Here is a 12,489-nt window from a genome sequence, read left to right as displayed (position 1 = left end):
CATTTAGGACATTTCGTTCGCCCGCTAGACACCTAAAACTACCAAAAATCAGTACATCAAAACACAAAAATTATCTTTTTGCAAGTTTCCCGGGTGCTAATCTTAATTCAACTAATAGAAATTCACTCGCACACTACTGGGAAATTAGCAGTGTGGAGTAACCTTGGCAGTCCGTGTTTAAAGTACTACATTTTTTTGTCTCAAAACCATGAAAAAACTAACGCTTTAAAGATCGAAGCAGAATTTTTTTTTAAGTACTACTATGGTTGATATGGTGCACGTACACACCCCAGTCATCATGAATAAACGATGGTTTCTGGGAAACCGTATCTGAAATTAAATATCTTTATGGTTATTTCACTTTGAACGTTATCGTGTAAAAAGATGAGCATGAATTGGCCATATATTCCATTGGCAAAAAACACAGGTAATTCAAAGAAACGGGGAGAAGCAGAGCCTACATGAAAGCATTGGGTGTAGCAAGACTGTAAACTGTGAATAATATTAGGTATGTTTTTGTTAGTAATCTTTTGCACATTTTTAGTAGTGTTTGGTTTGTTAGCTATCTTCACCAAAAGACAACATTCTATTCTCTAGTTAGATTACTACAGTTACTACTACATAGCCATTGATACAATTTATTCATCATGATTTTAACACTCGAGTACCAGAATATCAGAGCGTTCAACAATCTGAAGTTGAAGGTGCACTAGTGTAACTTTAAAATACGAAACAAGTATTCTGAAATGAAATAACACAATAAGAAGCTCACCACATCCAAAAACACTTAATTACTATTAATTTTTATTTGTCTACATCTAATTTACATTGCAATTTTTATATTTACTTTGAATGACCATATTAAACATTAAGTATTGCTCATAATTAACACACAGAAATTTAAATATCTATGTCAACGGCAACAAAATGTACACAAACATTTATTGCAACATAAATGCGTAAATTGAGTAAAATCAGATAATAGCCACACAATTTCCCACGGTGGTGGTAATGACACTATAGACATGGTTAAATTTTATTCACCAAACATTTAAAAAAAAAGTTATCATTACACATTTAAAGCTTCATAAGTTTCACTATACGAACAACATTGTACTGTGGTTGTATGCAGTCTGAATCTGTCTGTCAGTAAAAGCTACTGCTATTGGCTAAACTATTGCGCAATTTACACCAAAACATTCGTTGTTTGCGGGGATCACTTTCCCACTCCAAATAAACGCGCGTCTTCATTAAATATTTTAACATCGGACTTAAATGTTTGGTCGAAATTTCGCCCAACTTAATGATGACTAGGGAATCGTTCGCGCACTCGCCGTTTTCATTCTCCCAGAACAGTCTTTTGTTCTCTGCCACTTGTACCTCCCACCGGCACCATGTAGATTTAATGTACGCTTCGCTGACAATGAGGAGCGTTTTCCGGCTTCTTGCAACACTCTCAAGTACCGTTTCTGAAATGACAGTGCCAATCTGAAAGTCCCGCTCATATACACACAGTTTGTAGAAAGGTTCGTCTTTTTCCAAAGCATTGACCAGCTTCATGACGAAGGCTTGATCTTCGTTGCTGTAAGAGACAAACGCGTCGTACTCGTACTGTATTGGTATCTTGCTGCTGCGGTTGTAGACAACGCGTCCAGAACGTGATAAGTACAACTTGGTAAGGAAAATCCAGTATTCGATGTGCCATCGGTAGATGTAGGCAAAGATGCCCACTACTGCCAAAATTACGGCGATAGCCGCCACTGGCGCAACAAATGCTAAATGTTGTCTACACCCTTCGTCGTCTCCGATTTGCAATAAGAAATCGACAATTTTACGATTGCTCCATATTTTAGGGTAACCACATGTTACATTTTCTCGCTCTAGCAAAACCACAATATTTCGGTATGATTTCTTCGTGAAAACATCATATAATATATTAATATCCGGACACTTGCACATAAACGGATTGTTATTTAAGTCGATCTGCTCCAACTGGTTGAAGTCTTGCAGCATTGCAAGAGACAAATCTTTAATCTTATTATTGTTTAAATTTAAATACTTCAGTTTTGGATTGTTTATGAATACTCGTTCATCCCACGCCATTAAATCATTACTAGACAAATTTACTGATTCCAAATTTTGAAGAGGACTTAAAATGTTTGGCTGCAAACAGGTAATTTGATTTTTCTCCAATTGTAATGTTTTGAGCTTTGTCAAATTAACAAAAACATGTGCAAACCGAGATATGTTCTCAAATTGGCATTCCGCTAGGTTAAGATACTCCAAATTCTCCAAACCATTAAACAGACCACGTTGAACGTCACGTGTCGGAAAGGGATTTCCTTGCAAATCTAAATGACGTAAATTTTGTAAAGGATAAAACGCCGAACTATTTGCAAAAAATATTGATGTATCTTGTAATATTAGGACTTCTAACTTGGATAAACCTTTGAAAGAGGAAGAACTAAGTTTTCGGATATTGTTACCCGATAAATTTAAGTATTTAAGATTCGTCATGTTTAGGAAACTGGTGCCTTCCAACGAGAAGTACTTTTCGGCACGGGAGATATCAAGATACTCAATACTGGGCAAAAGGATTGCGTTGGGTATATCGCTGAAACGATTTCCACTCAAATGAAGGTATTTTAATTTCGGCAGGTTGTCGAACGCGTTTGACGTCACGTTCAAGGCGACGGAATGCTCGATAATCAAGCGTTCAAGGTTCGGCATATTTGGAAACTTTTGAATCACTTCAAAACGGTTTTTTGTTAAACACAAGTCCGTAACATTACTACTGGCAATCACATTCAGCACGCCATACGGGAGTTCATTAAAGCCCATATTACCCAGGCGTAGGTCGCGGAGGGGTATGCTCGCATTCAGCATCACCTCTAACAAATTCACCAAATTGTTTTGATCCATTATGTTTTCTGACAAATCAAACACTTCTAGATATTTAAGTTGGGCTAGAGGCGTGGCATTCACCGATTTTATTTGGCAGGTCGTGAAGTAGAAATTTGTCAGGGTCATGTTCTCCAGAATAAAATCGTCTCCGGTTATGTTTTCGAATGGCATGGACGCAATAGTTAAAAACTTTAGGGCTGGTAACACACCGTACGTAATAGAATACGTAAAATCTTTCAGAGTATGAAATCCATTTTTCTCCAAAGTCAAACTTGTTAAATTCACTAAGCCCTGGAACGCGTACTTTTCAAGGTACATCAGATTCTTGTTATACGAAATTGTGACGTTTATTATGTTGGACATGTTGTTGAAAGCACCTGGCTCAATGCGGAAGAAGTTATCATTCATTTCCATATTGAAGCTAAGCAATCGCTGATGTTGGGCGAGGTCGTTTTCTCGCAATATTTGTATGTTTGTACTGGACAAACGCAGCATCGGCATCGTTACGTTGAGGTCTCGTGGATAATTCACACATCGTTTTGTATCGAAACAGGTGACATATTGCTCCACCTCGTAGACGCGACACAGACATCCACTTCGAGCATCGCGCGTTTTCTCAATGGAATCAGGCAGGATTGGTGGACCATCGTAGTCGTCCTGGGATGCCGCAAACACGATTAGCACCAACAACCATAGTTTCGCGATAATCATCGTGCGGCGCAGTCGCTTATCTAAATGTTTGCGGCACTGCGAAGGCTATAAACATTTCTTAGAAATGCGCTAGCAGTCAGAGAAGTACATAAGACCACGCGCGATCGCATTTTTCTGAACACTTTATCAACTGCCATGTACTCCGTTCATGCGAACATATTTTTGTCAACAGCGGCGCCGAAGTTGATACTAGAATTCAAACACCAATTTTCAGCCTGGCGCTGTTGTGTCAACAAGATGATTTGTGACTCGACTGGCGACGCGTTGAGGTCGACTTACTTCAAGTCAGGTGCAAACAACTCATTATTTAAATTGATGTAACATTGTTCAATGCGCACACCGTTTGAGAAGTCGTCGTCACATTTTTGCACTCGATGAGGACTTCGCAGCAACTTTCACATGCGTGAATCACAGTTAACAGTTAATTGACTATCAAATGTCAATCGACAAGGATTTGACGACAATAAAGAAAATCCGCACGCAAATAACCATTATTAAGCACTGAGTCAAACGAATTGGATGCGTTGTTTTCCTTATTCACCACAGAATTAATATATCCCACTACAGAATTACCTACTCTACGCGACGCGCGACTATGTGAACCACAGACCAACTCACCTGGTGTTAAATTAAAATGCTGAAAAGCGTCGGAGTGGTGGATGGAAGGAGTGATGGAAGTGGAAGTCAAGAAAATATGTTCGAATTGTTGAAAACTGTTATCGCTTGTTTATGACATGGTTTTGAAATCAAAGGACAAACAACTTATCAGTTGTAGTTTTTCCTAACGATTTGTTTTACCAACAAAGTAAATTTTTTGGTGTAGTGAAACCCAAAAAATTAGATAAAATAACTCGCGTTACACACATTACTGGAAGATGTCTCGCCGCTTAAATTGAGGTAGATCGTGAATAATTTTATATTTACAATCTGCCTCCGGTAAAAAAACCACTTATGATGTTTTCGCAGCATTTCAATCACAAAATACGTCAACAGAATATTTTAAAGCAAGGACTAAGCGGTCACAGATAAAATTCGCCGTAATTTCAGTCTACTTTAATTTCTGCCAAAAAGGAGCATTTATAAATATATCAACGTACATTTTACAAAAAATATCGAGTTCACCTACCATTCACTATTCATACATATAAACAACTTGATACATAATACAATAAATAATGTATTTCACAATGCTTAATTCAGTTTAAAATATTGATTTGTTTGAAGCGTTATGTTACTATAAACAATAACTTTAAAATGTAAATTCAATAATTAGTAAATACTTATTTGCTTTCATAACATTATTTAAACAAGAACACGTACACTTTCAGAAACGCTCACCGCCTCAGTACCATCGGAATAATATTAAACGCATTGCAAGTAAACAATTGATTTTGTTATTCTTATAAAAAGTGCAAGTATTTTGTCTAAACAAACTACTGCATATTGCAATTCTATATTTAATACTTTTCATACGTCAAGGAAAACAGGTCTTCGAATATTTGCAGTTACAAATAGATAAAAAGTGCAAAGAATGTCAAAACTAGGAATGTCACGTATTCCGTAGCGTCTACATCGAGTATTCATGGCTAGCACGGTTGATCCTGAAGGTATATCAATAAATTACACTTGCTGTATGGAAATCTCTAGGTAACTTATAAAATTTAAACAAAATTTGATTGGTTTTTTATTTGTCTTCTGATGTCACATTGCAGTGAAGCTGCATGCACGTTTTAATTTCAAATAATTGCATAAAATCTATTAACTTTCATTTAAATAAAGTATAAGTTATCATGAAGTTTACCCAAGTAACAGTAACAGTCTCAATTCAAATCTCTAGGTGCCACAGTGTGGTTTAGAGAAAACGTGTATTATTGGACTTTGGTTGTGCAACGGTTCCCGCAATTAGTTTATAACAAAAAACGCAAACAATGCCACGACGTTAATATGAATCATGACAAAACGAAATGTCCGAAATGCGTGTGACGCAAATTGTCATAATTTTTTATATAAATATATACCTGCTTTATATGCTTCGAAGTTTCTTAACTCAAATCAATTAGATAGACGACGACAACAACCTCGGCGTCTCTGTAGTGTTGAAGTGAAACGCAAAACTAGCGCATCAAAGAGTCGAAATTTAAAAAACACTTACCAGGCAATTAACATTTGATTATTTTCGTCTCGTATACAAGTTGATTAACCGTATCGACAGAAAAAGCTCCACACGCTACGTGGTCATAAATTTCTAAAGCTTCAAAATTTGATGTAGTGGGCGCAATGCTTGAAAAAAGCAATTAAATGGCAACGTTATCCGATTTACTCTTGGCAGGCGCTACTTACGTCATACTCACGTTAGTTTTATAGCATTTTGCGAGAATTTGTTCAGTTCCGAGAACTGTCTCCCTTCTTGCGAATATCTTTGGTATTAAAAGATGCCTCATAAATATTAGTTTTTAATGTGCAAGTTAATTGCTGTGAAGACAAACGAAACAATTAAAATGGCTTGCAGTAGCAGTTGTAATATGCAAGCAATTATAATTGAAAAAATAAACAATTTTGAGATTTATGACTATTTTGCAGAAATTTTCAAGATAATATAATATATGATAATATAATAATAAAGCTGCTCACTAAGGAATGTACGTTTAAAATCATTCACATAAATTTCAAACATTTTAAATAATTCTTTGGTTGCTCTCTTATACTGTATATATTTAATTGATATTAGTTTCTCCCTTGATTCGATTACGAATAAATGGTCATCAGGATTATCTGGAATTTCAATTTACAATTTTCATTAACGTATATGTTGACTGTATTACACTTACTTCTTCTAAGGATATTGGATTACTTTTCATCTTTGTGTCCAGGCTATGATATCGCTCTGAAAGAAGGCACATGAATTAAGTCTGACTAAGAAACGGATTAAAAAAAAACTCTTACCGTGTGCTAAATGTAGTCGTACCATTGCCATGATGTAGTTTTCGGTTGTCAATACGCGGTTTTTGGCGAATCGTAAGACGAGACATTCCAAAACTTTATTGCTAACCGTGCAACCAGCCTCCCACAGCAGAGCACGCAGGTTATAAGAGGAGGTTTTTCCAGTATTGTGACCACGGTCAAATTTTTGCAAGGCCAACTATAAATACCAGAATTAAAGTTTTGCAGAATATTGAAGTATGTGTAGTACGTACCCTCCAAAACTGTAACATTTGCATCAAAACTGGAATATCCAGAAGATTCATTCTTCCACTGATGTTGTAATCCCTCAACATTATCAAACTCTTGCACAACTCCAGAGTTGGCTTTTCGGATAAGTAATTCTTCCAATGTGCTTTGAGTATTTTCTGTAATTGACTAGCATCAACTTCCGGTGGATATTTCAGAAGCAGTTTCGGAAAGATTGTCTTATTCTCGGCCTAAAACAAAATATGAGTTAATGTGAGCACTTTAGTACTTTCTGTTTCGAAACTCACCAGCAAGTGACTTTCTTCCTGAAACTCTGCGTAAATATTTCTAATGACCATGTTGTCTTCATTCACCTCCCAAATATTGCTTTGTTCGTCGGTAAATATCCGTAGCAGAAACTTGCCATCGAGATTGGGAATGTTTGTCTGTGGCACGACAATATAATCTCCGGGAGGAAGAGTAAAAAATGTCACAACCTCCCTGGCAATGGAATGATTTGTTACGTCTAAAGGCTTTTGCTCGGCCACAAAGTGCGGTGTTAACCGCTGCATAGAATGCGGGACTTCATATACAGCAAACCCAATCGCAAAAAGTGGTTTCTTTTTTTTAATGTCCGCCGGATTTGTCTCGTAATGCTGTGTCACGGAGACAACCACGTGGCACTTGTTGCTGGATGTGCGCGGTATCTGCACGTGAAATTGCGGATTCATCGCGGTAGTCTCGACGTAGTTCGGCCCACCGCCGGCATTATATCCGCCACGCCATCGCCGTCTCGCCAGCACCGCTCTCCATGGTTGCTTGGAATGTAATGCCGCCTCCATCATCCAGTCATCTGGCCCCACATGGACTAGGTCCAACTGGGTAAAATGTCGTGCAAAATCGTCGAAAGACATCCTAAAATTTACCAATTATTCAGTTGCTCATGGAATCGTCAAATCATCTAAAGAAAGTTACCAAAATTCGCCATCGTTTGTGACGCGCACGCTGAGAAGTTCCTTGTCCCTAGTAGAAAGACCATCCCATTCCCAGGACCGTTCGCTCCAGGGGCCAGTCCATTCGCCCCGTGCCCATGGATTTCGTAACCGAACCAATGGCGTCTCACCTCCGGCGCCGCGTACTCGTGCCAACCCCGTGACGCTGTATGCGTGTTGCGTTATCAAACCATTGCGTAATCGCAGTTGACGCTTATTATCTTTCTCCTGCACAACACACGAAATTATTCAATGTTAAATATCCACACAATATGCGCGTTTCCCGCTTCATCAAGAGATACGCGTATGTCGACGTCACAAGCGATAATTAAAATCGTTATCAAATAGAATCGCCTGGAGACGCCGTGAGACAAGAATGGAATGCACGTGTTTGTACTCGTAGAGTAGTATGTTAGGAAAGAATTGCATGCAGGCTTTGTACGCGCGCACAGAAGGAATTGCGTCGGAATTTTAGATTTATTACAGCGAGCAAAAGACGCTGCCTGACTTGAATATCAACGAGCAGCGAGCGGCGCGCGGATAAAAATCCGCCTGAAGAAAATGATTTATAGCGGCCTTAGATCCGATTACTGTATAATTAATTAATCACGACGCTTCGGTTCTCCGGATGCGTTTTGTAGCAATGTAATTGCTCTTTATCGTCATCGATGCGCCCAACTTGCCGTTGCCACCGAAACCTAGATCGCGCTCAAAATTTGCCGAAAACATTTTTCCAAAAATAAAATTCATCTTACCGCGGCTATCGTGGCGATTAGCAGACTAGAACGCGGCACTGCGCTATTGAGCACCTGGAACGTAAGGAATCTATCTTGGTGCGTAAGTCCAAAGCTCTGGACAATGCCACCTGTTAGATCTTGAAGAGCACGCGTAGTCGAACCATGCGTCAAATTTTCATAACAACCGTAAAATCTGCAAAATGAAAACAAATTTGAAACAGTCCTTTAATTTGGCCTAAAATGATGATACTCACTTGGCGTATGCTTTTTCCAATAAAGCCGCCCAGAATTCGGTGGTGTTAGAGCAATGCAAGTGGACTAAACGTCCTTTGAAAGTCGGTAATCGGTCATCCACCAAAATATCTCGCCATTCACCAAAATGCCAAAATCTAAACCTGAAAAACAAATTGACTTTGAGCGATCGAACGCAACAAGATACGCGGTGGATTCAATCTCTTGCTGCCATCATTCATTTGCTCTTTACAGTGGTCAGTTGCACAAATTATCGATTTCATTCGTACTCTAAACTCGAATATTTTTTTCTTGAGCGCGTGTTCTACTTTCTGTATCGTTGCAGTCATCAATCCATCTAGCTAGATGTCAGTAATAATTGTACCTGGAATGCTTTATATATTTATAAAACAGCATTTTCCGTCTGAAGTCGGGTGCCCCTGCGCGGCAGTTGGCTTTTGTATTCCTTTGACGAAAACTACGCCAGGAGAGGTTAATCAACAACGCGCCCATTCGTACAAATGTGTTCGCGCTACGTGTTCAAATTCAACGCACTGAATACACGAAACGCGGCGAGCATCACGACTACGAAAGCCCACGTCAAAATTTCGCAATCACGTACATAATGAATTAACTCGCGTTCGGATTAATTGTTAATTAATCATTTTACACGTCCCTCTCTTGCATCGCAGCTTTTCGGCCCGAACGAAACCTTCAAGCCGCTTCGTTTATTTGCATTGCTCGGGAGACGTCACGCGTGTGCAAATAAATTCCGCAACGTCTCGCGCGGTGCTCGAGCGCATTCTTCATTATCGTCAAGTTCACGGTAATTCATTCGTCGCCGATGACAAGCGAATTTGCATCTACTCATCAAGTTGATTTCGCCCATTCGCCGGCGTTGCAGCGGTGTATTTATAATACTACCTGTGAAAAATTACTCTCGCGATTTATTTATTTTGCCATTCAACGCCGAAGATCTTCCCAATCATCGATTCGTATGTTCATAAAACGAAAATTCATTAAGCCACAAACGAGCGCACGTTGGCCGGCGACGGCCCTTATCGCGGCATAGCATACACGGGTATCACAATGGAAATTCCTCGTCTCTCGTACATGCATAAGCTATCACTTTCCCTTTTTCCGTTTTACTGACAACGGGGCGCTTTTACTATATAGAGTGTCATTGGCAAACCGAAAAACGACATTTTTCTAACGCGCCGAGGCATTCCGGCCCGTAACTATCGTAATTGAGCTAACTTTTAATAATAATCGCGTAGTCATTATGCGAACCATTTTGCGCGGAAACTTTTTTCTTGCTAAGTTCTCAATGTAAAACCCCCGGTATGCACGTTGTACGCTAGTCTTCTAGCGCGCTTGTAGGTGAGCCGTAGTCAGGTACTCATCTAAACATAAACTTCGCATTATCTACACCGAGCGATAAGAACACGAATTATGCGTTCCGCGCGCCCGTCGACGGTACCTAAGTTTGCCATGCGCGCAACTTTATTAATTATTCACGAGAACGTAATTAAGGAATTTCGTCGCTGGCAGTATTCTCCCATTCTCTAACCTGCGATGCAGTCAGCTCGCAATCTAGGGCGCACGATGCACATACTCTTGTTGCAGCTTGTTGCTACCGAACGTAAATTTTCTCGCAGCGGCGTCCGTTTTTCTGTGCACATCGTCGAAGCGAATAACTAACAACCGAGAAAGAATTAACGTTACCAATTGAAATTGATTCAAACCATATAATACATTAACGATGTAAAAAAAAAGTAGGCATTGTCCAACCATCTAAGCAAGATTGTAACTCACTATATCGTGAAATTTAGAGCTACGACCAACGTTTGGTTATGAGTTTTTTTAGGAACTTCATACGTTCTCAATGAACAGAATCCAATATTCTTCTTCATAGATTTTGATAATTCTTGTCATAATTATTGAAGATGTATTTAAATACAATTTTGACGAGAACTTCAAGAGAAAATTCAGTGAGACCTTAAGATATTAAGTATGTTCACTTCTTTAGTTTAATAATGGAATGGCTACTGATTATCTCTCGAACAACTGTTTATGATTTGACAGTGTATATCAGAGTTCCTTTTGTTCGGCTACAAGGCGACTACATCTTCTAAGCATTAAATAATCAACATTCTAGAGTTAAGTAGGGATACATAGGGATGCAACCAAAGGATGTAAAAAATCGTGTTGAATGGTTAAAGCGCGTTAGATAGAACAAGATCATTCGACAAAGAGCTGCATCCGACGTTGTGGCGCGCCATCACGCGCTACGACAAAGTCGTACAGGATAAGACAAAGGATTAATAAATAAATAGATTACATCAGGACGAGAGCACGGGTCGTTTCGGTATGCCTCGTGTTCTACATATTTATGTGCGTGTGCCTAGCGCACTCGCCTAGACATTGGGCGTGCGCGGTTTGTAGAAATTCGCGGAACGATAGGTAATCATGGATTCACCGCCGTTTAAGCATCTCGGCTCGTCCGCATTCAGATGAAAACCATTTAATTAAGCAACAAATAACAATCATGTTCCCGTCGGATTTAATAATCGCTGAAAATCTATGCTATGAGGATCAAAAATGTATGAATATCGATTAAAATTACTCTCGAAGTCGCCGATTATTGAAATCAATTTAAATAAATGTAGGCGAGTAGAAATTAAATAAATTTATGCGAAGCAAGGTATCTCGGCAAGACATTTTCGGTCATTTTTTTCAAGAAAATTTGCCGATTTGTTAAGACGCGTCAGAAATGAAAGTGCTTAGGATTCGCGCGCATGTTTGATAAACAATTATCGCGATCGTATAGGGCTGACGTCTTGCCGCAATTATAACCATTTGATTTCGATGCGAAATAAACGAAGCAACAACTCAACTAAGCCTCCGCGCTGCATCCTCTCGTTAGAAAAATGGACGTCTGGGGGGTTAGCCCACGCAAATTACGCCAATACCGCCGATACCTATAACGTAATCCATTCGCACTGCTGCACTGACTAAAGAAAAAAATAACGGACAAGGTAACAGAGTGGCGAGATGCCGAGACGAAACGATGCGCTCGCAAACGAACGGCCGGGTCGGCGTAATATACGAAGTGTGAAACGTGGAAACGATGTGCCGCCAACGCGGGATTTTTCCCAATTAAAATGCGCTTTTATTGCTTCCACAATAACGCTCACTCGCGCAAAACTTTAAGACAACGCTGCTTATAACAGCAAAAAAGAAACGCAAAACGTGTATTGGCTTTTAACACGCTCTTCGCACAATTGCACATTTGAATTTATTTTGCGAGTGTTTTTATTCCTCGCCACCACGTTTATTCGCACTTAGAATTCGATTTAATGACAAAATTATTCGCGAGATCTCGTTATATTGTAATGAAATAAGGAATAGTCATATAAACATCTTGCAAACTCACAACGACAGCAAAAAAGCACGGGGCGACATACGAGCAAAATGACAATTGGGCTATAATAACAATAATAACATGTATCTATAAAGACCGAAATGGCAAACCAAACTGTGAAGAGCCGGCTCAAAACGGATTTATGCACGAAATAATTTCGAATCTCCCACGACGCTCTCCAGATTCGTGGTTATTTGCATTAGTAGCGACCATTATCTCGCACGTGGTAAATGCCGCACTGGCGAATGTAAATTAGCATTATATACGCTAGGTGAAGCAGAGGGCATCATGTAAATATCGGAAAATGGACTAGGGAATGTAA

The 12,489-nt window shown here is 39.3% G+C and overlaps 2 protein-coding genes across 4 annotated transcripts in view; both read right to left on the bottom strand.

The window, feature by feature from the left end:
* Positions 1–791: 791 nt before the first annotated feature.
* On the bottom strand, positions 792–4,223 carry Toll-9 (toll-like receptor 9). Its single transcript, XM_065303120.1, is given in 2 exon segments — positions 792–1,170; positions 1,172–4,223. Coding segments are annotated over 2 exon segments (2,517 nt in total). The 5' UTR covers positions 3,616–4,223; the 3' UTR covers positions 792–1,097.
* Positions 4,224–4,653: 430 nt separating this feature from the next.
* Positions 4,654–12,489, bottom strand: part of LOC135790171 (calpain-9-like) — a 34,944-nt gene continuing 27,108 nt past the window's right edge. For all 3 annotated transcript variants that reach the window (XM_065300248.1, XM_065300257.1, XM_065300240.1), the window contains 8 exons: positions 8,767–8,907; positions 8,531–8,705; positions 7,759–8,003; positions 7,092–7,698; positions 6,810–7,034; positions 6,559–6,754; positions 6,444–6,499; positions 4,654–6,387 (listed from right to left, as the gene is read on the bottom strand). In XM_065300248.1, the coding sequence (XP_065156320.1) occupies positions 6,361–6,387; positions 6,444–6,499; positions 6,559–6,754; positions 6,810–7,034; positions 7,092–7,698; positions 7,759–8,003; positions 8,531–8,705; positions 8,767–8,907 (1,672 nt within the window). In that variant the 3' untranslated portion in view covers positions 4,654–6,360. The remainder of the gene's footprint in view (positions 6,388–6,443; positions 6,500–6,558; positions 6,755–6,809; positions 7,035–7,091; positions 7,699–7,758; positions 8,004–8,530; positions 8,706–8,766; positions 8,908–12,489) is intronic.

Source organism: Atheta coriaria, unplaced genomic scaffold, assembly GCF_025399875.1.
Source record: "Atheta coriaria isolate IRGN ID8LTWV9N9 unplaced genomic scaffold, Caltech_Dcor_3.1 hic_scaffold_1_pilon, whole genome shotgun sequence".
Lineage (NCBI taxonomy): Eukaryota > Metazoa > Arthropoda > Insecta > Coleoptera > Staphylinidae > Dalotia > Dalotia coriaria.
This window is presented reverse-complemented; position numbering and strand designations above follow the sequence as displayed.